The sequence below is a fragment of the Dryobates pubescens genome, chromosome 38 (assembly GCF_014839835.1).
Source record: "Dryobates pubescens isolate bDryPub1 chromosome 38, bDryPub1.pri, whole genome shotgun sequence".
Classification (NCBI taxonomy): domain Eukaryota; kingdom Metazoa; phylum Chordata; class Aves; order Piciformes; family Picidae; genus Dryobates; species Dryobates pubescens.
Window position 1 is genome coordinate 4,023,793 of NC_071649.1, and position 24,995 is coordinate 4,048,787.

At 41.6% G+C, this 24,995-nt stretch overlaps 1 protein-coding gene across 15 annotated transcripts in view; it reads left to right on the plus strand.

Moving 5' to 3' along the window:
* CLASP2 (cytoplasmic linker associated protein 2) overlaps positions 1-24,995 on the plus strand; it is a 138,018-nt gene that overhangs the window by 21,545 nt on the left and 91,478 nt on the right. For 13 of the 15 annotated variants that reach the window (XM_054177099.1, XM_054177100.1, XM_054177103.1 and 10 more), the window contains exons 3-7: positions 1,124-1,227; positions 4,444-4,535; positions 4,871-4,946; positions 6,451-6,548; positions 13,540-13,610. In XM_054177099.1, coding sequence (XP_054033074.1) covers positions 1,124-1,227; positions 4,444-4,535; positions 4,871-4,946; positions 6,451-6,548; positions 13,540-13,610 — 441 coding nt within the window. Of the gene's footprint in view, positions 1-1,123; positions 1,228-3,790; positions 3,811-4,443; positions 4,536-4,870; positions 4,947-6,450; positions 6,549-13,539; positions 13,611-17,582; positions 17,689-24,995 lie in introns of those variants that run through there. The other 2 variants (XM_054177118.1, XM_054177111.1) reach the window with 2 other exon arrangements.

The following is a 24,995-nucleotide window of genomic DNA, read 5'->3' on the forward strand; positions in this document are numbered from 1 at the left end:
GAGATTCAGGCTGGCTGTGAGGAGGAAGTTCTTCACGATGAGACTGGTGAAACCCTGGAATGGGTTGTCCAGGGAGGTGGTTGAGGCCCCATCCCTGGAGGTGTTTAAGACCAGGCTGGATGAGGCGTGGGCCAGCCTGATGTAGTGTGAGGTTTCCCTGCCCATGGCAGGGGAGTTGGAACTAGATGATCCTTGTGGTCCCTTCCAACCCTGACTGATTCTGTGATTTTAAGTTGTTTCATTTTGAGTGAGTTCTGATTTTTAGGCTGTGAAATCATCACAGAATGGTCTGGTCTGGAAGGGACCTCCAAAGGTCATCCAGTCCAACCCCTCTGCAGTCAGCAGGGGCATACCCAACTAGATCATATTGCCCAGAGCCTTGTCCAGCCACACCTTGAATATCTCTGGGGATGGGACCTCAACCACCTCCCTGGGCAACCTGTTCCAATGTTCCACTACCCTCATGGTGTAGAACTTGTTCCTAACATCCAATCTAAATCTACCCTTCTCTAGTTTGAAGCCCTTGCTTCTCACCCTGTCCCTGCAGGCCTTTGCAAACAGTCTCCATCCTTTTTGTAGACCCCCTATCAGCTACCATACACTGTTATTATTTGAGGACACTTGTTCCTTTTACCACTGCATTGGCTGAAGTAAGGCTGGGTTCCCAGATGATGTGCTGTGTGAGTAAGAGGATTTAAAACTTTTCCATGTCTTGCAATACAACAGCAAAATGCCATTCATTTCAAAGTAGGTTTTGTTTCTGTTTTCCTCTGCCTCAATTCTTTCCCAGGCCTAGCATTATTTTTCAGAAAAGCCAGACATTCAGCAGCTGTTGGCACACTTCAAGGATTGAATGAAGTCACTTGTACAGTTTTTAAGATGGGAAGCTTGCTTTCTTTTTAACCTGTGGAGAGAGAGCATTTTCTTCCATTTCAGTGCAGTGCTTTTGTTGCTAGTCTTGTAACATACTCAAACACATTTGAGACCTTAAAGTGTTTTGAGGCCAACGTCAAGTCAGCTTTTATTTTTTGAAGGAAGTGCATTTTACATCTGTTTCAGCAAATCCTTATGTGTTAGAGATTCTTCATTTGATGTTTAATCTGTTTTTCTTTCTTTCCTGTAGTTCTCCTGCCTTTGATAGATCGTATGGGAGATGCCAAAGACCAGGTTCGAGAGCAGGCACAGAATCTTATAGTGAAATTGATGGACAAAGCAGCACCGCCCATGGTATGATTGCTTACTGTAGATTGGATGTGGGCCTCCAGTGAGCTTATGACTTATGCATGAGCTTGCCTTGGAATGTTGTGTCACAGTGTTATGGTGTCTGTTAATGGTGTAAATGTTAAAGATACTACTGATGGGTTGACAGTGATGCATTCTTCAGCTAAAGATAAAAATCTGGCACAGTGAAAAGCTGCAGTTTCTGTGTATCCTAGCTAAATTCTGGGGAGGTGTTTTCATGTCATGGGTTTCAGTTTGCATAATGGGATTAAATAAGTTTATTCATCGAGCTCCTGCATTTTGAATGGTGCTTTCTGACTTAAAAAATTTGGCCTCTAGATGTGTGACAAACATGGCGTGTGAACTTTGGTCAAACTGAGTTGTCATCTTTGGTTAGAGTTAAGCCAAGTGGCTTCCAAGTCCTGAACCTGAAATTTCTGCTGTGTGAGAGTCTGAAAACTGTTGGGTTGTTCAACGGGATGATACTGTTTGAGTTAAGATGCTACTTGGAGCTCTGGTTGTCAATAGGAACTTATTCTTTGAGTTCTGCAGAAAAACGGTTTCTGAGTTTTTAAGGGAAGAAGTTACTAGAGAACGTCTTGGGGGGTTTTGTGAATGAAAATTAGGTTATTTTGCATGCTAATTCATGACTTCTGTTTATTCATAGATAGAGGTTTGAATGTTTGTGTGCAGGGAATAATAATCTGCAGTGAAAAAAATACTCTCAGTTGCTTGTTTTTGCCAGATGGGAAACACAGGTAACGCGTTGGGCAACTATAGAAACATATTTATCTTCCTTCCAACATGAGGCATTTTCTTACATGATTTGATCACGGATCTGACTGGGGTTCAGGCATCAGAGTCTGTTAGTGTCATCCACAAAGACATGCCTTTACCTTTCTGGGAGATCTGGTTTGATTGTATCCATTGGCAAAGAGAAACTGCAGCACTTTTTCATGCCTTACTGCAAATAGTTCCTGAGTGACATATTCCTGGTCCCAGGATGCTGTCAAGTGCCTGTCATGCAGACCCAAATGTGCACCTACCTCTATGGTAGCATTTGGGTAAGTGCACATCTTGGTGACACCTTAATTTGAACAATTGCCAATAAAGAATGTGGTAATTCCTGCTAGGCCCTCCCCTTGAAAGACTACTACCTTACTACTCCATCCTCCAGTTCCTGAAGAGTTGTTAGGCTGTACACTGAGGCGATTGAAAGCCTCCATCCCCTTTGAAGGTTACTTGCCAAATCAGAGACAACAAAGGTTCATGAGGTCAGAGGAACACACTAAGAGGTCTGGATCTTCTGCAGCTCCCCTAGGGCTGGAGAAACCTGACTTCATCTGGCTGCTCGAGGACAGCTTGTGTGTCATTGAAAGCATCAGTCATCCTCCCAGCAGGGACTACAACCACAGAAGTGTGTCTTGTGCCTTCAACACTAAAGTACAGATTTTTACACTCCCTTGGCTGCAGGGAAACATCCCTTTGGAAGAGATGAGTAGATGTAATTTTTTTTTTGAGAGAAGTCCTGTAAGTTCCTTTCCAATCAACTCATTTTGGGTGTTGTAGTGTGTTGTTGGATATTATTTAATTTGTTTTGTGGGATTTTTCTTTATGAGCAAGAATGAGATACAGCTGGTGATGGGCAGGGAAGCCTGAAAATAAGAGCATAGGTGTGGTATGAACGCTTGAGTGGGACAAAGGGACAATGTTGCTAGTGAGTCCCGAGAGTTGAACTTTCTAAGCAGACATCTGACTTCCTCTTTCTAGAGGAATTTAGTTCTTTAAGTGAGGTTGATTTAGGGGAAGAGTACATTCCTGTTAAGTCTGCTTTGCTTGTTTCAGTAGTCTACAGTTCCCTCTCTATCTGTTCAGTTTTAGGGTTGGTTGGTTTGGTTTGTTGTTTGTTGGGCTTGTTTTTGTTCTATGTTGTTTTGCTTTTACACCTAGCAAGGAGATTTCCTTTTCCCCCATGTCTGTCCAGGACAGTGGGTTCATGGGAATGTTTTCTTCCATAAAACCCTGTTCTTTGTTGTTAAAAGATGCAGATTTGGCAAGACGTATCCTGCTTGTCTAAGGCTTGTTTAAATGTAATTAAATATAAAACAAATAAACAAGAAACCCCAGGTGGGAGAAAATAAGCAAGGCTCTAATTGGAAAACGCTACGTCTGCTTTCAAGCGCTGCATCATCATTAATGAAGGGGCAGCAGCCGTCCCTGTTCCGATGCTGTTCTGTCGATCAGTAACTGTCGGTGAAGGGTTTGTTTGGAGAGGTGAGCACAGCTGTGATAATTCGTGTCTGACGCCCTGAGCAGTTTGGTCTGGAGCCGCTGCACGTTGCAATTGCAGCACTTCGGGGGTGGTGCCAGGCTGCAGAGTGTGCTATTGCCAGTGTGCAGCCATCGCTAGGCAACGCTCCCCGCGGGTGCTGGCAAGGCTGTAATGGCAGCGCTGCAGCTGGGGGAGTTCCAGCTGGAGGCTCTGCATCTGCTCCGCAATACTCCGGAGAATCCCCATGCTCCCTGAGCTTCCTGGTTACGCTTCCTACGCCCTAATGTTCAGCTAGAGGACGGCAAGGAAATGGAAAGGTAAAAGAGAAGAACTGAGGAGGGGAAGACTAAAGGCGGGCAGAGAAAAATGAGTGTGCGGGAGGGAAACTGAGGGTTTAGTGAGCCAGGGAACTGTACTACAGCAAGCAGCACTGGCACAAAAGGAAACAGGAAAGCAGGACAGAAATGGAAGCAAAGGAATTGGAATAAATGGGGAAGAAATAAATAATGAAGAAAAAAATTAAAAGTAGGGGAGAAGTGGATAGCAGGAGTATGGATAAGGACAAGCTAAAATGGATGAGAGGAAATTTTGACAGAGGAACAACATGAAGCAAAAAAAAAAGCAACTTCTGCTTGAGTCAGTAGTTTGTCATGTTAGTGTTCATTTTGTATGTGTTGACTGTGTATATTTAAGAGCTGCTTCTCAAATAATAAAAATACTCAGTTTTTCTGTAGAGTGTTTTTGAGAAATTGATTTTGGCATAGGAATAGGCTGTGTTCTATTCTGTGCATTTTATAACTTAATTTCATCGCAGAAGTGCCTTTATTTTCCCAGTGGACCAGTCTTGCGGGGGACTTTTGTAACTATCACAAATGTAGTTATAAAATATGGATAGAATTACGTCGTGCTGTGCTCCTGGTAATCAAAGACAATGACTTCTGTCTTCGTAGTACATCTGGGAACGCCTTGCTGTTGGTTTTAAACACAAGAACTACCGATCCCGAGAAGGAGTGTGTTTGTGCCTCATTGCTACCTTAAACATGTAAGCTTTTGGTTTCTATGGAGACCTAACGGTTCTGTCCTTCTTTTGAATGCCATTTGTCTCTGACACTAACCATTTAGGAAGTCTGATTCAGTTAAACTAATAAATAGGAGCAATCAACTTAATTGTGAGCTTTCTGAAGGAAGGACTAAAGGTAGTAGTAATTTTTTTCTTCCTTAAACATAGACAAAAGACTGGTAAGGGAGAGATACAGTTTGCTGTAAATTTGTATTTTACTGATACTAAGCTAAAAGTTCACTTCTGCATAAAGTATTTCCTGGTTTTCTGTTATAAAACCCCCAACAAACATGTTAACTGTTGTTTGTTTTTTTCAGTTATGGTGCACAACCATTAGTCCTCAGCAAACTGGTACCACATCTGTGCACAGCATTTGGTGACTCCAATAGTCAGGTGAGGATTTTACTGCTTACTGGTGCTTCAGCAGCTGTGCTTTGATGGGGGAGTGAAAGCAAAATAAATGGAGGCATTTAAGGAAAGCCAATAGGCTGGCATGCAACAGATCATGATTTTCTATCATGAGAAACAATAAACCCGTTTTCTTCTGAGTCAGTCCATCCATTGGAAGATGAAGGTGGCGTTGTAAAGGTGGCAGTGTTGCAATACAGCAACTCCTTTAGGTTTGTCTTCAGAGCTTCTGACCAGTCAGTACTGAAAATAGTTGGTTCTTATAGGGCATGTTGAAAAAAAAGAGGGGGGGGGGGGTGGAAAAAAAGAGGGAGAATTTTCTCCAGGAGCCCTTACATGAGACCTGTAATAGTCTGCCAGATTTGCTAAAGAGAACATTATCAGATGTGATAATTCCCTAAATGGAATCCAAATGACATTTGAGCACATGCAAGGACTGTAGTTAAAATTGGTTAATTAAGCAAAAACACCTGCAGGGAAAATGAAGATTTAGTTCAGAATGGTGGCATCTGAACTTCAGAAAAGCTCCAGGTGGAAATGGATAATATCTCTCTTGGTTTATCTGAAGTTCTGTCTGAGAGAAAAGGCTAAGAACACAGGAAGGATGAAAGTAGCATTGGTAGAAGATTAGAAAATAAATAGTACAAGTTTCTATGCTGACTTTCCTGGGTGCTGTAACGTTCTTGTCTCCTCTGTATAGTGTAGTGTTACTCAAGTTGAGAGAAAATCTGTTAAGAATTTGTCAAGTTGTTGATCATTAGTAAAGATGTAGTTCATATTTTGATAGAGCAATTGTGGGCTTACTTTGAACTCTTACAAAGACCAATAAAGCCATTCCAGTAATTCCTTCTAGAGGAGAACAGTGTTCGCTGACATGCATTTGGGGCAGTTTTCATTGCAGTGACTATGGTTTAATTTATTCTAAGAGACACTTCTACTTGCTCTAAATGTTCCTTCCCCTGTTCCGTTTGCTCTCTTTTTTTTGTTTGTGGTGTCACATAATATTTGCTGAAGTCAGAGGAAGAACACTGATCACTTTGGCCTGCTCCTCTGGGCAGTCAGGTCCTCAGTTTCCCAGAAGGGCCTCACTGGGTTAAGAAACAGATGAGAGCGAGATGATGTGTCAATACTGAGTGCATGGACTAACTTTTGGAAGCACTGCATACCGTGATAGAGTCCTAAATGAACCACTTCCCCTTCCCCTTCCCCTGCCCCAGCCCTGCCAAAATACTATGTCAGTCCCAGAAATTCTGTCTAGAGCTGTTATTTCTAAGATGTTTCATTCACCATCTGGAGATGCTCTAATTTGGAACAAATACCATCTTGAAATAACAGTTGTCTTTCCTTTCCCTTCCATCCTCACTGTTTCAGTGTTTTGTGAAAGGAGCTGGCTTACAGGTTGATAGAAACCGGATGATCAGTGTGTTGTTGGCAAATACTGTTTTGGTTTCTGTGACCCTGAAATTAACCATTGAACCTGTGTTTGCAGGTGAGAGATGCTGCCATACTGGCCATTGTAGAGATTTATAGACATGTGGGAGAGAAAGTACGAGTAGACCTGACAAAGAGAGGAATTCCGCCTGGAAGGTGAGTTAGCTCTTGTGATTTTGTAATCCTGAGCTGTTCTATGTCACTGTTCTTAAAATTACTGCAATTTAAATTTGCTTTTGTAGTTAGCTTTGCTTCCATTGGGATGTTACTAGACTGTTTTTGTAGTGATCTTTTCTTTGTGGGAGAGGCATTCATGTGTATGATGAAAAGCAGCCTTACATGCCCCAACTAAAATCCCCTGACTTTAAGAGAAGTTGAGAGTTGGACTGCAGTAGAATAACGTTCCAAAATGAAGCAAATACATGCTGAGTGCAGTGAGGAAATAATTAGAAAATACTTGAATAGATACATCTTGTTCCTTATTCTAGAGCTGCTGTTTAGCCTCAGTGTAGAAGAGTCTCAACTGAAGCTCTGAAATCCATACTTTCCATATATTGTGCATGTGTGAGAAGGTCTCTGTGTGTGTATGTGTGTGAACATGCAATGGAAGTGTGGAAAATCAACAAGCTTCTACTTCCTTGAAGGTAGTTACACTGAAAAACTTGTCTTCCCTTGCTTCTTGCTAATTACACTGGACCAGTCCTTTCCATTTCTGGGGTCTAGGGGGGAGGTAGTGCTCAGAAAGCACATTCACTGGTCTGTTAGACTTGCCATCACAGGACACCAGATGATTCTTGCAAAAGGTGCAAAGTAATTTTGAGAATCCATACTTTATTTGGTCCTTTCTCTTCCTGAAAAACAATTCTGATCTTTAAAGGCTGGTCTGTGTTGTGTGTAGTTCAGTTTCTATGAAATTAGTCACTGTTTTGTTGCTACCTAGGTAAGTATTGGCTTAATTAAGAAAGGTAGACGAAGTTTGAGATGGTACTTAGTGGGAAAGACTGTTTATACAGTAAAAACCTTTAAAATGCCTTATTAAAGCAAATTAGACTAAATAAAATAGTGTTAACCTCTTATTGGTTCAGTTTGAGTCTTCCTGATTTCTCTGAGAGAGAATGTCAGAATGGATGCTGTGCCCCAAAAGACCCTTCTAAAACATTATCAGTCTGAGTTTTTAATGATGATTTGTGGGGTATCAAAATGTCACTGCAGAGTGGTGTTGAATTAATTGTTTCAAATTCCAGGCAGAGTTCAGTATGTTTGGACAAAAGCTTACCCTGTCTATGGGAATGGGAAGTTGTAAACATTCTCTTCTATTCAATGGCTGTCACAGTTTCAGACTACTAAGGGATCATATGGTTATCACAGAAGTTCAAGCCACATTATTCCTACAATTCTAGCAACTTGAGTTTCATAGAGTTAATTGGAACATACCAGAGAAGATTCTCCTGGCATTAAGACAGTGTCTTGGACATCTTCTGGAATAGAAAATAAGAGCAAAAGAATGCAGATAACAGCCTTTGTTTGTTCTAGGAATGTTGGGTCTGCCTGTAATTTGGGTTCACCATTCAGCCTGTTCACATTTCTCTGTGACACAAACTGAGTAAATCTTGGGATCCAAATAGGATTAAACACCATAGGAGCTTTGCATCCTCAGGCCAATCAACAGCTTCTAATTTAGTTGCAGTGGGTGCCAGATCATTATTCCTACTGCCTGAGTCAGACGAATACAAAATTCAAGCACAGTTGTACCCTTTACACTGACAAAGAGGCAAGGCTCCCTGTCCTGCATGTTAAACAGCTTGTTGCCACCAAACTAGACCAGTTATGCACCTGACAGTCAAGGCTAGTGTGAAATAATAAATGAGCTGAGTCTCAGTGCTGTCCTCTGCAGTAGTTTCCAGGTTGAGATGAAGGGGGAGCGATGATTTACTTGAGGTGAGTGTGAGGCTGCTAGTCTCCCATCCATTGCTGACAGAAAACAGAGTTCCTGTAGCCTTTTCTTACTCCTTCACTCGCCTAACAGGGCAGTTGACAAAGGACAGGAAAGACAGATTAGCTCTGTGGTAGTGCAGGCTGTTGTTCCTTCTGAGGCAGACCTAGTTAAAGATGCTTCTCCAGTGCTTGTCGGGAACTTTCCCTTCACTTAGACACAGACAAAGTTTCATGTGGTTATGCAGGAGCTATGATCTGTGTTAAAAGCCCTTTGACAGAGTATCTTCTTGTCATTGTTGGAGGGGAATCTGTACTCATATCCGTGTGTCTGGGTAGGTTTTAAAGGTTTTAAGTATTATGGATAATCTGTAGTTCAGACATGGCTGCTGTCAGTCCTTGAGTTCAGCCTTACAGAACTGCACTGCAGCTCCTTAGGTGTATGATGCTGCATTAGAAATGGCCTGTAAGCATAAATATGAGCAGAAAAACCCTAATACTGCACAGGTGACTAATAGAACGCAGGCTTGGTTAGTTGACATAACAAATCACACATTGGAGAGCTGTATGTTGCTGCTTGAACCTACTCTGCACTGAAGCACTCGGTTAGCTCCTGCCTGCTGAGGGGAAGGCAGGAAAGTTAATCAAGTGCTGTTCTGAGAAATTTTTCTACTTCCTTAAACAGTATATACATGTTGTGTCTATATAAAGCCAAATGTAGTTAGTAATTTATTAGTAGTAGGCTTTAAAGGTCTTGTAATCTGCACCTGGTAGGCTCAACTTTGTGGAAAGTACTGAATTTTCTAGAGAAGGTTATTGGAGCTGTTGGAGTCTAGGTAGTGAAGAAAAGAAAGTGGCATCTGAATAAAAATGCAGTAGTAGCAAGTATAATTTTTATTCAGTGCACTTTCATTCTTTACAGAGATTAATTTGTGATTTAGTTTCTATTAAAAAAAGTAGCAAGTTCCTCTTTCTGTTTGTTATTGCTGAGCTTACAAACCTCAGAATAATACTGTGCTTTTTACCTAAAGCACATTCCTGTTTCAGAAAAATGGCTATCAAGTCAGTAGTTGGAAATCTGGAGGTTTGCCCTTTCGTTCATGTGAGCTTGTTACAGTATGGAAATCTGTGTGGCTGATCCCCCCTGAATGGAAATAGTCTGTGTGGCTCTGGGTAGATAACAGTTGCTTAGTCTTTTGGTTTAAGCCTTTAAAGACCTTTCAGGAAGTCTTCTGACAACTTTTCCCAGTGTCACTTGAGAAACATGAATATCAGTTCTTTGTTTAGTTCTTGTATCCAGGGCAGCAGCTTCATATCCTGAAGTGTTAAAGCATGTTGCAATGTGCATTTCTGAATACTGCATGTTGTGTAGCATGCACAGGCTATTCATCTGTCTGGTTCATGTGGTAGATGAGGCCCATCTGCTGTGTGTCCAGATGTGGACATGTCTGATGTCAATGCAAGATCCCGTTTGCTTTTTTGGAAGGGAGGAGTAAGGGGAAAAAAGTGTAAGGCTTCATATGGTCCATTTCCTGCTTTAGACGCACTTTGGATGTGAAAAACAGGCTAGTCACCAGCTTTCTTCTTCTTTAGCCTTCTGCTATTGACAGGGGAGTAGTGATTTATTTTGCTTCTTCATCACAAGATCCAAACTTGAGGTATTCCCTGCTCTGCCTGTCATGCAAACAGTTGAACTCCCTCAAGCATGGTCACCAATAGCAGCTGTTCAGTTGAGAAACGCAGTGTATGTTCTTTGCTAGCACGCGCATTTCCATGAGCATGCACATCAGCTCAAGCTGTGTCTTGGGCTTGAATGTAATCACCATAATATGTGAATCTTTTGATAGAGACCTGTCACCTGCCACAGGAGAGTTAGCAGATAGCCAGGAGCACCATTTGAAGTGCTGTAACCTCACACATTCATTCGTTCATTCACTGAGACAGCAACAATAATCCAGCTTGTGCAGAAGTGGCCTGAACATGTATTGTTTGGGGGTTGCTTATGTTTTGGGGTTTTTCCCTCCATATGTGAAGTTGCAGAAGATGTGTCTGTGCATTTTTGGAGAGAGAAGGTATTTCTATTCACTGCTGACATAGTATTTCTACTGATTGATGACTTCACTGCCATATCCAGACTTGGGCTTGCAGATATGAGATCAAGGAGTTATAATGCTGTCTTCTCAAAGAATGTTACTTGCTGCTGACACTGCAACTGGTCTTGACCCAGCCCTCTAAACTTCCTTGGATTCCTTGGCCTGCCTGTCTTTTGCTGGGAGCTGACCTCCTGTAAACATTCTTAAACTCTGTGGTTGCAATAATTTTAGAGACCTTAGCCTTCACTGCCTTGCTGCCCGTGGCTGTGTGAAAATTATGTCAAATGGGTGGCATGAAGAGCTGGGAGGGAGGAGGGAGAGGGAGAAACTTTTTGTGAAAGTCTTTGCAAAGTAGTAGTTACAGTTTCTGTAAGCTGTACTAAAGAGAGGGTTGGATCCACAGCCGTGCTTGGCTGCCTTGTGAGCTGTGTTTTACTGCATTGTTTGGGGGTTTTAAAATTGTGATGAAATACTTCAGAGTGTACCTCTGCTCATAAAGACATGCTTTGAAAGCTTTAGCAGTGGCAGCACTGTGGTGCTCTCCAGCCTGTGCCACTGGCTGCATAGCATCCAGTGCTGAGAAACACATCACCACTCACAGCTAGTACTTTACCAGATGTTTTGCTCTGGGAGGCAATGTGTGTATAATTACAATGTATTTATAAGGAAGCATTTTGGTTTTTCTTCTGTTTAAAATGCTTGAGAAAGCATTTCTGAAAACTAAGTTGAAAAGAGCAGGAATATAATTTTTTTTTGTTGTTTTAAATTATTTTGGATGTTCTAAAATAGGTGTGCCAGATGCATCACGTCAGCCTAACACAATATAACATTTGAAGTGCAATTTTAAAGGAAATCTGCTAATCTCTCTAGTTTTCCTGTTCAATTTCTCTCAGGATGACAGTTTCAGCCTTTCAGATGTAGCATTACCATACAGATGTAGGTGAACTGTTAATGCAGTGTTCAGTATGGAATCCAGCAGTGTGGAGGGGAACTTGCAACCACTGGTAAGCAGTAGAAATGCTTCCTATGGTACTTCTGAAGCAAATGCATTGACTTGCTGTTAGGAAAGCAAGATGGCCTAATGCATGGCTGTGTTTATTGATTGTTGTGTGAACTTTCCACTGTGTACATTTGGATGCACAAAGTATGGTAATGGGATTCCATGTGTCATTAGTAAACAGCAGTACCCAAAGAGCATTTCAGATAATGGTAGCCCATCTTTTTCAAGTTTTACTGAGAGAAAAGCCTCTACTTTGCAATTTGATCTTTTCATTTAAAAAAAAAAAAGGGCTTTAATGTTAAAGCAGTGTAGTCTGACATTAGTGAGTTGTTGCCTTTTCAGACATTTTTGGGTAGCTGCAGTGGTCATAAATGTGATGGTGGTGGGGAGGAAAATGTTCTCTGGGGAGCAGACACCCAACCGAGTTAGGGGAAGGTTAGGTAAACTACTGCTGAGCTACATCTAGTTTTGAGATAAGATGAAATGGTAGACTAACTGCTGGTTTGTGTTAGGGCTTATTGACTTAACCTGTTAAAGCTTTATTTTTTTTGGTTCTGCTTTCTTAGGTGCTTGCAGTAGGGTAGAACTTTTTGTGGAATTGTCAGCTAAATCTGGGTAGTTTGTGTGCTGGGCCTGTTAAGTGCAGGACAGATGCGCTCTGTAGCAGGTTGCTTTGAAGCATTTGCAAAGTACATTGAGAGTCCTAAATTATTGTGAAGTGTTGTGTGGGGGGTAAAGAATCAGACTTTTTATACTGCCGTCTGGGTGTGTTTCATGGTTTTATCACTTTCTTTATTATTAGATAAATGACCAGTGAATGAACAGGGTGTGCAGTCTGTCAGAGAAGGGACAGTGTGCACAGCCTCTCTGCATGGGTCATTCAGTAAAAGTGATGTGTGCTTAAGGAAATGTTGAAGTGAAATCTTGGTGTGTTCTTGACTTTGTTCCTTTATGTATGGTAAGAATTTACATAGCCAAGCACTGTTCTTAGCCATTTTTCTTGGTTTGTCTTAAAATAGTTTGGATTGTGAGTTGAAAACAGAGCCTTTCAGTATTTGCTCTTTAAGGAAACTTTGAATCAGGTAAGATTGTCTCTAGTACTGCAAATGCAGCTGAGCTGTGTCTGGGGTGTTTCAGAGCACCGTGTAGTTCACAACTCTGTGCATTTGAGGTCAGGATTCAGTCCTGCTAGCCTTGTAGCTACAAATTCACGTGTATGTTAGATAATCCCATAATCTGAGTAGTCTTAAGTGCAGAAAAATCTTTGGAGAAATGTAAGAAAATGTTCTCAATTGTTTGCAGCTGAACAGTGTATTACTATAGCAGTACAAACCTAGGACTAATGTGTGGGTCACTTTTTTCCTGTGAGACGCTTTTACTGCTTTTATTAAGCTTTCTGCAGAAATGATGAGAAATGGCTGTTGCAGTGTTTTGCCAGCTTTTATTGCTTGAATAACATTTTTTGCCTTATGGGACTAGATTACAAATCTAGAGGTTTTTTTGAGGTTGGCTTTTTTTTGGCTATTTACATAGAGGCAAGCATTTGCAGAGTGTTTTCTGTTGTGGGGGTTTAAATCATGGTGTGCGAGTTGAACATCACTAAAGGGGTTACTGTACCTTAAATTTAGGAGAAAGCATTTCATTTGTTGCTGTAAGAAGTGCTAACTGCTATGAAAGTATTTTCATTACAAAACTGAGGAAATTTTGAGGAACAAAAATTTTGAGGAAAATGAGTGGTTGTCTCAGAACACCTAAAATCCTTCTCCCCCTAAACATTTAATTGCTCCAATTGTTGCTTTTAGTGTTGTGTATGAGTAGAGCACTATCCCAGTCATCTGAACTCAATAAATGCTACTACCTGAAATTGAGTTTGGTTTTTTTCTTGTAATCTTGCCATTAATTATGCTCAGTTTTGTTCTTGCAAAAGTTAACTTAGCCTTTGCATTCGTGTGAAGATGCTCAACTAAAAAGGAGTCCTTTAGGAATTGTTACTTGATACTCTTAATCCCTTGTGTATTCTGTATTACTGTTTTATGTATGGTAATGAACAGATTTCTGGTTTTAACAGTGACTTGGGAGATTTCAGGGATATCAAAATATTTTTTTTTGTTGTGTTTTACAGATTGCAAACAATCTTTGCCAAATTTGATGAAGTAAGAAACTCCGGAAATATGATTTTGAGTAGTGTCAGTGGTGAGTATGAAAGATGCTATGTTTTTATTCAGCTTTAGGTTAATACAAGATGCATGTCTAAATGCTGGCATCGTCAGTGCGAGATGGGTGACTGGAAACAGATGCAAACAGTAAGAAAATGAGACACTTAGTGAAATAAACTCTTTTACTGAAAGTATTTGCTGGACTGCAGTCAGAACACAATTGGAAAAGGTGTTGAAACTGCATGGAAATAAGCAGTGAAACTTTAACAAGTTACATGCGTGCTTGGCAGAGGATAGAGGAATGCTGCAAAGTAGTCATGCATGGGAAGAAAGATCAGAGAAAGGTTTATCGTATCTGACTGTTTCTAAATCAGAATCGTTTAGTGGTGGATGTGTTTATTTCTTTATAGCTGAAGTGATGAATAATGTTTGTATTATGTGAAGTTTCAAATGACAGAAATAGGTGACATGGAGACACATGTTGAAGAAACTCTCTACTGAGTTTGAACTCTTATTTTTGATGAATTTCATGAAAAGAACCTGTTGTACAGAGAATCTGTGTTAACTGTTAATCCTTCATGTATCATTTCATAGTATGCAAGTGCAAAGTTGGAGTGAAAGTTAGATTGTGCATTGTAGAAGGGTTTTACACATTTAAATACAGTTGCATAGGTTTGAGAGGCTCAGATGTATGTTACATGTATTTTTGGTGTGTTAATAGCTCTTAGGAGAATAGAGAAAGTTACAAAAGGGAATATAAGTGCATTGAAATTAAATATGCTGGACCAGTTTACAATAGCTCTTCTGAGCTGTCTCTGTTTTAAGAGATTTGATGAGGTTTGGTTTTCTTCAAGCCATGTTGATCTGATCTGTAACATGTGGATAATAGTGTCTACAGAGGTATAAAACATTTATTTGTATGTGGCAATTACTGTGCAACAGTGCCTCTGACTCTGTCTTGGTTCCATAGAGACAAAATTCCTCTGGTATGTTGGATTCAGTGCTTTTCCTTGAACCGAGTTTATCTCTTACATCCATCTTGGCATTTTTTTTAGTGTTGATGAAAAGATACTCTTCCATTGTTAGTGCTTTAGCTTGGCTGTGTTGTTCATTATTCTCTGAAGGACAATATGTGTTTACTTGTTGCATGTGCATATTGAAAGTTGCCGTTGAAATCCTGTAGCCTTGTTACCAACATTTCTTTCAGGAGCTTTATCAAACATCTCTGGATAAAGGCCACATTGTAATGTCTAAATACATCTGTTACAGTGTTAAGGACTTCATAGTGCTTTAGATATTTCAGAGCAGTGTTTGGGAAGGTAGAGGGGAATAGGGTTGTTTCCAGCCAGGGGAGGGGGAAGAAAACCTCTCCAACAGGCTTTGATGTAATTAGACTGGCACGATTCTGTAGTGGACCTTTTTACCAACAAAAGGAAGGGCTTTTTGCCAGATTCAGTTACTTTGTCAAATAAGCTAACTGTACTGATGAGGGTTCTCTTCAGTGTGTGTTGTTAGCGAAGGGCTTGCCAGTACAACTGTGGACGATGTCAGTTTCTTCACTGACCTCAGTGACATTGCTGTAGGAGGAAATCTTTGTTAGTTTGACCTAGTTTCTGAGGACCAGAGATGTGACTTAGGATTCTTTTACAAAATAATGCTGATGTCAGTTGTTCAGTGTCTTTTATTCAGCATGTACTTAGGAGCTTAAAAAAAAAAAGATGATGACAACTCACTCAAAACTCACAGCTTTAAACAACCTGAATACAAGAAGGTTTTCAGTAGTGTGTTTTTAAAGAATGCTTGTACTAATATGTTTAGGCACATGAGAGGTTTGGAAAACTTGGTATGTTTAGGGATGTGAGGGGAAGAAAAGGTATCTGTGGTCCCATGCACGCAGGTAGATTTACTGTCTTGATATCTCTGTGGTTGTGTTAGAGTGGACCTAGTGTGAGCAATCCCCTTAGTTCTGTGTTAGCGTTGTCCTGTGTTGAAACTGTAGAGAGGAGGAGGGCAATGGAGACTGACAGATCCTCTTAGAGAGCAGAGGAGGTGAAAAGCATATTGAAGCAAGCATGGCTAGAATAATTGGGGCAGGTTGTAGCAAGGAGTATCAAAAGCTGACAGATGAGAGGGCACCATGTCTAACAAGGGGGCTGGACAAGAGTCTTAGTGCTTTTGTCTGATCAGTGTGACTTAAAGGCTCAGTCACATGGCTAAATTTGCCTCTCCAGCTGACCTTGGATTTCTTTTTTGTTTGGTTTTGTTTTTCTTAGATTACTCTCACCCCCATCTCCCCTTGCCCTCAGGTGCAGATAGTGAAACGAGATATAATTTCTTTCAGTATAAATCATGTGAATGAATTAGCTGCTATGAAAACCATGGGGTTTATGTGCACTCATAATGATGTTGCACATGAAGACAATCCTATCAGGATGTTTGCTGCTTCAGCAAAATCTGACATGTGCTGCAAGGCTTGTCCTTTCACGCTACCAGGAATACATGTGTGCTTGCTAACTGGAGAAGGCTCTTTAAAGCACCTCCCTGTTTCTCAGCAAACCAATGTTCATTTCTATGGAAACCAAACCATCAGCCAATCTCAAAGCTGCAAAAGCACTTGTTTCTGCTGCCTGAGGTTTGTGAATGCTGTTTTCTCTAAGAGAATTCAAGCAGACTCCCATGTCAGGTAGTAGTGTAAATTTTGAGATAGGAAATAGAGAGCAGGGAAAATAACAATATTGAGTTCTCTGCTTCATTCATCCGACAGGATGGTTTATGTGGAATATAAATGGTCCATGCAGTTTTTAACCATTTGATGACGGCATGCCTGGTAGCACTGGCTTTACAGACACAAAATGTGACAGGTAGAGACCAGTGCTGCCAGTGTGGCGCGTGTCGGGAGAGCTGTGCTGTGGGTCATAAAGATGCAGTCAAGGCACACTTCTGAAAGACATGGCAAACAAAAATCCATAGCACAAGCATGTACCTGTTTGCCCACGTTACTCTCTTGTTTTTTATTTTCCTTTGCTGTTTTCTTTTTGGAAATACAGTTACTATGGAGACAATGACGACATCGTCTGACAGAGCTCACCAGTGCGGCTGGCACACGATGAATGTGTATCACTTGGGAAAGAGGGAAACTGGGGAGAGCTGCCATGGCTGTTCTGTAGGGGTTTCAGCTTTTCTTTCACTTGCTCAATGCCAACGGCCAGAACACAGGCACGATTTAAAAGTTCAGCTCTTTATCATTTTACATAGGAAAGTTCACTCACTGGTGAAGCATAAGCCGTGTGGAAGTGAAGGGCCACAGCAGCCTGCTGCTTCCCGTTTTTTAAAGACCTTGGATGAGTTTCTGAGTTATTACTGCAGGGAACTGTGTCTTGGCTTCTTGAGATGTGTGTGCAGCCTGTTCTGTGTTATGGTTGTGCCTCTGCCTGCATTTTAAACTTTTCCTGAGGTGAGACGGAGCGAACTGAAGCTGCTTCTGTATTTGAAACAATGCTATTGGATCACGCCTTCTGCATTGCCTATGTCACTTCAAACACCGTTTTGGGAATAGACTGTTCAGGGTTTGAGTTACGTTTTCATGACGATTTGCATACCCCTGCAAAACAGTCTCCAGCATCTGCTGCATTCACAAGATGCTTCCCAGACCTGTTTCACTTCAAGTGGCAAGGGGATTTTGAGCGCGGTTCTTGGGGCTATCTCCTGCTGCTTGAGGCTTGCTTTCACTACGGGAACGGATTTGATTCTTCGATTGACTGACTTGCGTGGGAGGCCTGTCCGGACCAATGCCGCCGGGCAGAAAGGGCTGAGGCGCTGCCCTGCTTGCCCGCGGGGATAACCGCACCTCGGGATGATGCTTCCCCTGGGGGCTGCGCGGGGGAACCTGCGCCTCTCCAGCCGGCGGGGCCGGATCCTGCAGGCACGTGACCGCGGCGGCAGGGGCGGAGCGCAGTAAAAGTCCCCGGTGGGACGGGGCGGGGCCAGGCGCGGCGGCGGGAGGGAGGCGGGCGCCGAGGCGCTCCCGCGCGAGGCGGGACTGCTATTTTGAAGCGAGGCGGCGGTGTCTGCGGCAGGCGGCCGGCACCGGCGCGGCATGATGGCTGTGGGGGACGGTGAGTGCGTGCCTCGGGGAGCCGCGGTGCTGAGGGAGGGCGCGGGTCGCTCGGAGCCCGGCGGAGGCGCGGGGCTGCCCGCGGAGCGGTGCGCGGTCTCCGGCGAGGCGTGCAGGTCGGTCGGGGCGCTCGGTGGCCGAAGGGGCCCGCGGGGGCCGGGCCGTGTCCTCCGGGGAGGGAAGGCGGGCCGCCGGGCTCCGCTCCGCATCTTCCGCCTCTCAGAGCAAGGGTTGGCTGTATGGAGCGTGAAGGCTGATGTGCGGCAGGCTGGCAGCTGGTCCTGATGCGGTGGATGCTGCCGCTCACGGCGGTGGTGCCGCCGGAGGGTACCTGGGGCAGCGGGAGCAGCAGCTCCGGGCCTTTGATCCGTGCGGGGCGTTCCGGGATGCTCGCTGATCTTAATTATTCACCACGCTGGCAGTTTCTACTCTGCGTTTTTATGCAGGCATTCCGTTTACTCCTTTCGTCTCGGCGTTACTTGTAGCAAGAGATCGAATTTGCTCTACTGCTTTGTAAACAGTTCATCTGCGCTGTTTTGTGAAGAAATGTGTAGTAATGCAGTGCAGCCCTTAAAGAAGCGCCTTGCTTCTAGGGATAGGAATGTATATTTAATAAAGACATGGGATGTTACTAGGTTTCCTTCACTGCACGATATATTGTTATACAAACCAAGGGGAAAGTAGGTCAGTAAAGCAACACAGATTATTTTACTGTGTTTTGGTTTAAAACCGGACGTGTGTTCTGTCACATCTCATGGTTTTTCCATGACACCCAGGTTCTTTGAGCTTAATACCTTGATGACTTTCTGTATAGGCGTTTTTATTTTCAGAGAAACTTGAGAGGTGTTCATTAGACTTGCAGCAAGTTCAGGAATATATAGTCGAAGGGGTGTGCTTTTACAAATGATGCCGGGTTTAAGTAACGTTAAGGAAGACGGTCTTGAAAAGATCACATACTTAGATTAAGGTGAATCTTTTACCTGAATTTGCTAAAAAATTTAGTAGTGAGAGCCCTGAGAAAGGACACCTTGAGAAATGATCTGCAATGTATGTTACTTTGTTCTTTGGTAGCTGGAGACTGAAAAAGATCATCACTGTAACCAAAGCAGTGAAAGGAAGGCTGGACTGTATAGTTTAAGAAAAAACAATCAGGCGGTTCTCTGGTGTTTATAATTTAGTTGGTCAGCTGCAAGATGCGAGGGCAGTTGTGCTCTTTGTAGAGCTGAACACGTAGTTAGCTCTTTTTTGTTGAGACTCTTTTCTAGGAATGTTGTGTGGTTGTTTTTTTTTCCCCCCTTTCGTTTTTGTTTCCTTCCTGTGAAGCAACACAGTTCTCTGGTGTAAACATGGATTGTGGTAGCTTGCAGATTGAGGATGCAAGTTCTAGCACGTTAAGTAGTAACTATTCCCTCGGCAAAGCCATGGGATTTTTGTGACTCTGTAATGGTCGAGGTTTATAAAGTGAGGGTGGTTGTGGGGCTCTCTTCTCTGTAATTTAATTCGTTATTAACAAAGGCACTAAGAACAAAGTACTGTTCAGGCAGTCAGCTGACATTCTGTGTAGGAGCTTTGAGCAATAATGCCAGCTACAATTAACAGTGTGTAGGATGATTATGGAGCTGTTGGTCTCTCTTAAAATTACTGCTTACCACATTTACAAGGAATTCAGGCTTCTGACGTTGTGTTATGAAACTGCTAGGGAAAACAAAACCTTGGTTACTATTAAAAGTTTTTAATCTCTTTTTTTTCTGAATTGAGTGTAAGTTTTGCCATGATCTTTTGTTTTTGTAAATAGTCTGTACATCCTTCTAATATATGCAACACAGAAGAAACAAATCTGTTTTAAGGTTAGTGATTCTGTAGCCTTTGAGAAATGTCCCGTCTTGACAAAATGTTGCTTTGTTGTGGTCAGCATGTATAACTCTTCTTTTGTGTGTGTGGCTGTGCTGGATTTCTGAGGGGTGTTGTGCAGATACTTCAGAGAACAGATTTCTAAATTTATTTGAACTGGTTTGCTCACTGAAACAGCTTAGGTAGGTTGCAAAATTCCACGGAGTGTTTTTGGAAATGATATACAGAGCTGGTAATTTCTATGCTTTATCTTGAGTGCAAGACACTGGCTTATTGTGAACTTCTGGAATTTATTTTTTTTTTTTCAGTTTTCTTGAGTAGGAGCACAAATGTACATAAAATGTAGTGCTTAACAGTTGCATCTTAAGCTGATTTCTCCAGTGAAGATTAAAGGGAAGAGCCAGATTTCTTCTTTGCGTCCATGTTAACTGTCTCAAGCTCTCCAATCTTTCAGTGAAAGAATGTAGGGGGGGGGGAATCAGCACTGTGTCTGTGGCCCAGAAAGCAGTTGGACTGTTCCTTCTACTGCACTGAATGTGTGCCAGTGGGAAAGCATGCACCATCTCGGTCTTAAAGGCACTTCACATACTTGGGTTGAATGTAGGGCTGTGTTTGACCTGCATGTTGTTCTCAGGCTGCTGAGGAAAACCAGTCAGGAACCATTCCTGGCTCTGGATTTCTTGTTCCTTGCAGAGGATAATGCATTTTTGCCCTTATCCGTTGATAACCAGATTAGGGTGGTGTGGAAGCTGTTAACAGGACTGCAAAGCAACACATCACGTTGTTCTCTTCAGGGCTTGTAATTCAGTGGCTTCCATCAGTGTTTTTTCACCTTGTTGTCAGCCTGTGCTGGACTGTTTTGCTGCTTCAAAAGTAAGGGGCTGTCTTGCTCCCAGTTGAATGTGCTAATAACGAGAGAATTACCTACTAAAAACTCTTGAGATGCCATGAAGGGAAGGTCAGACACAGGTTTTCATGAGGTGTGCTAAACATATTGCAGTAGCAGACATGAGATATTTGAGGACTATCTAAAAGCATATAATCAGCTTTGTAAGTGGACATATTTGGTGCATGCATTTGTTGCAGTATTATACACTAAGTATGCTATTTTGAACCATGTAATGAATTAGAGAAATCTATTTATTAGTGGGTTTTTATTTAAGTGGCATACAATGTGACTGGTTTATGAATAAGCATTACCCTTATATTTTTCTACATATGCATATCAAATGAGGGATTTTGCCTTCATTCAAAACACTGCATTAATATATGGATGGTCCTAGAGCATGAGCACAATTACCTTCCATTCCTTGATGTTCTTCTGAGGGAAGGCTGTCTTCCTAAGTCTTTAATCTCATTAGTAGTTTCTGTAAAATGCAGGTGCTGTACAGCTTTAATATTTTACTTCTGACTACAAAAATGATTGACCATGTTAAAGGCATAGAGGCTATAGTGATGTGTGAGACATCAGCTTTGATTTTGATTTTTTGATTTGCATTATGCATATATAATTGTGGTGCATATGCATTTCTGTTGCATATTCCTGATTTTCTTTTCCACTGTTGGAAGGGAAGAGGCTTTTTAAACCAACAGAATCCTGTGAATGATGGTAATAAAGCAATCACTACATCAGTCCAGGAATTGGGCAGGGTGCTAACTGTGGTGCTTTGCACCAATCAGAGCCATTTCCTAGAAAGAAAAGAATAATAAAATTCCAGATAGCAGCAGAAGTTTGGGGTTTTTTTTTGGTCTAGGGAATAAAAATGCATTGCTTGTTCCCTTTTCTGTTTTCCTCTTGGGCCTGTTTTCTCTTAACATGCTGACTGCGCCTGCCCTGGCTCCTTTCCCTGTAGTTGCTCTGCACTCCTCCTCTTCCCTTGTCAACAGTTGGTGGGCTCATTGGTTTGGGAACTGGCTTTACTTGACTGTGCCTGAGAGAGGAAGGACAGATGCTGTGAGCTGGAATTCGATTGCTGTTCTGAACCAAGCCAGAGCAAAGCTGCTTTTCACGGTAAGGTCATATGCTACTCCCAGTGGTTAATGTAGATCCTAAGTGGTGTTTTGTCCATGAAGTACATGTACTGTTGCTAATATCAGTAAAAGAACAGTGAGACAGTGAAACAAGCAAGTGGGAGAGGGAGGCAAAGGGTAAATAAGCCAAGGCCAATATGAAAAGACAGTTTCTACCCAGAGAGTGGATGAGTACAGCAAGTTAAATGCTGATATGACTGGAAAAAAATAAAATTCAAGGAGGTAGTATGGAACTTGGGGAGCATTTCTTAGTTAACAAAGCTGCAAACATATGGCAGAGACAATTACTTTCTCAAAGGCACCATAGGTTACAGAATGATAACAATGCTTGATTTTTCTTTTTTTTTTTTAATGTTTTAAAATAATGACTACAAGTCTGTCTTGTCTTCCTGTTTCAAAATGACATTTTTTAAAGTGTCAAGCATTTTGGGTGTTCACTTCTGGAGAACTTATGGGGGAAGGTGGTGTGGTTTCTAATTAAATGTGAAACACCAGTCCACTGAAGAGATTTCCAGATATGTTTAATCTGGCATCCAGAAGAGTTGGTTGCTTTTGGAGTCTATTTCCATTTGTTCTTAAGAACAAGTTACCTAAGGAAAAATAACATCCTTTCATGTTTCATGGACATCCTTATTTGTTTTGAAACGTCCTGGATTGTTCAGGCTGTGGCTAATAGTATGTTTTGTTTTATTTTTAAAATATTTTCTTGTGTGTGTTTTTGTTTGGTGGGCTTGGGTTTTTTTCCATTGTGTTTTGGTTGGTTTTCTGTTTGTTTTGTTTGTTCAGGTTTTTTTATAAAAAGGTGTCTTCTGAAATAAGAATTGGAATTGCCAACAGCTCAAGGAGAAATTCAGTCTAGTAAGGATTTTCTTTGACAGATATGGCAAGACTCTTTCACATGACTTAATTGCATATTTGTCTTGCAGCATTAATTTTCATCTTCATTTTCTATCAAATATGAGGAGGTTTTCTTTACTGTTATGTTACTTTTAATAAAGTCTTATAGTAGTAAACACTGATGAGCAAAGTAAGGTATGATTGGATCATTTCAGGTGTCTGAAGTGCCTCCAGGGGTGGAGGTTCTGCTCTAGTGTTCACCTGAATCAGAAATGTCATTCTGTATTGTATTTATAAAAGCACCTTAGTTTTAAATATTTTTCTGGTGGGGTTTGCTTTGCCCAGTTCACTCATCAAAATGCACTTCTGTAGCGACAGCAGGAAAGAGCAGTGCTTAAGTGGAGCAAGCCTTTTGAAAACCAGCTATGCCCATAGGTTCTTACAACAAGTAACTGCAGTTCAGAACTCCACTCAGATGAGTTTCACAGCCATATGGAGGGTAGGCAGCAGATTTTCATGGCTACTAGCTTAAAATTTTTCAGGTACAGCTGCCCATGTATTTAATTGATGGGAAAATTCTTCCTTTAACTAAGAAACACTTAAAAGCCTGCAAAATTCTGTATAGTTGGAGCCTGATGAGAGGTGAGCAGGAAAACGAGAGGGTGTAGAACAGAGCTTTTAACAGTCTGCAGATGAAACGTGCTTTCTTCAGAGTGGCTACTTTTGCTTTCATCAAATGTCCAAGCTCCATGAGATTCCATGGTCACCTAAACTATGAACAGGAGGTTCCTTTTTGAGAAAACAGCCTTTTATCATTATGGATTGTTTGAGTGTTGACCTCCTTTGGTCAACAAACTTACGTAGTATGAGATTTGCCATTGTACTTAAAGGCATTTCTGTGTAGATTTCTTTGGGGTGTGGGGTTGATTTTCTGCAGACTGTTTAGGAATAGCAAGAGAGGCAGTCAGCATGTATTTTTCTGGGCTTGGATGATGTTCTCACAAAAGGAGAAATGGCTGCCTAGCTCTCTAACCAGACATTGCAGATTTTTCAGATCTGATGAGAGTTTTCTAGTTTCTTATATGAAGCCCAATGTGAGGAGAGTCTTAAAACTGCAGGTTTTGTCATCCACAGTGAAGTTGCAGCATTGAGAGTAAATGGCCATAATTTCTTAATCTCCATTTCTGAATGTCAGTGAGCTCAAAGACCATTAACAGCCTCATTTATTCTGTGCCACTGCATGCTCATTTGTGTGTTCAGAGGTGAATATTACTTCTGAATTCCTAGACTACAGGGATTTGAGGTAAATTCAGAAAGATGTGTACTACATGTTTATATTCACTTCTTATAAGACCTACGTTTTATTTGTGAACCTGCCTTGCAGTTTTACATTTCAACATACAAATCAGGTTAAATGCACAGAAATTTGCTGTCCCAAAAGGCAGTACAGGTGTTGGCTGCTAACATGGTGTCTTTGATGATACATTTGTCACTGTCAGCCTCTAAGAGTATATCACAATTCCAGCTCAGTTTGTAAACCTCCTTACTGATAGTACATGATATTTGTGGCATGGTCCTCTGCCGTTGCCTACATTTAGCCTGTATCTAGGGCTAAACTGATGACCCCTTCCCAGCTGAGAAGAGGAGTTGGACTAAGACAACTCATGGCTTGAAGTGAAAATGGATTTAAGGAAACAGCTTAACTCTGATGCTAATGCCAATGTAAGGTGTAAGAAGTTATGCTCAACCCAGTGAAGGTATGGCAGTCACAATAAATGGGAAAGCAGTCCTGAGGAGCAGGAGGCTTCCCTCTTCTCAGCAAACTTCCCCATTTATGCTGAGTGTGATGTGTATGGTCAGGGACACATCTGAGAGCCAACTCAGGTCAGTTGCCCTGGCTGACTCAAAACTCCTCAATGGGTATCCATTGTTGTTTTGATTTACCTGCAGATACTCAAATGCTGATCCTTTTTGCTTGCTTCCTGAACTTAAATACCTCCATAATGCTATCCATGTTACTGTAATTTATGAACAATGGATTCTAAATATAATGTTTTCATTGACTTAAAAATAAGTCACTAGATCCACTGAAGAAAATAACTGCTGCTCCTGAGGGCAGATACTTGGCTGGTGTACCAGCCAAGGAAATTTGTGAAGAAAGCGAGTGACTTCGGGAGCCTAGGTAATGAGGACAGTTAGTATTGAAACCAGGCCTACCTAACAAAGACTAGCTGTTGAGTTACAGAACGTTTTCAAGGTGAGTAGAGACGTTTGTACTTAAAAGAAATATTTCAATTGGTAGCTTTTTTTAGAGGTCAAGGCAGACAACAGAGTGAGGTGTTGGGTTGAAAACAAGGTGTGAATTTGGACAGGCTGAAAGAGTTAAACAAACAGTAACTTCTAATAGGAATGATGGGTATCTTTGTGCCTCTCAGATTTACCAGGCAGCAAGTAAAAATTCTCTCCCAAGTCTTTTTAAATTATTAACTATTCTAAGTGAACTACTTAATTTAATTTTAATCAATGTCTGGATGAGGAGACTCTATAGGAGTCCTCATTCATTTACCAGAGGGCTTGAGGTCTGCTTCA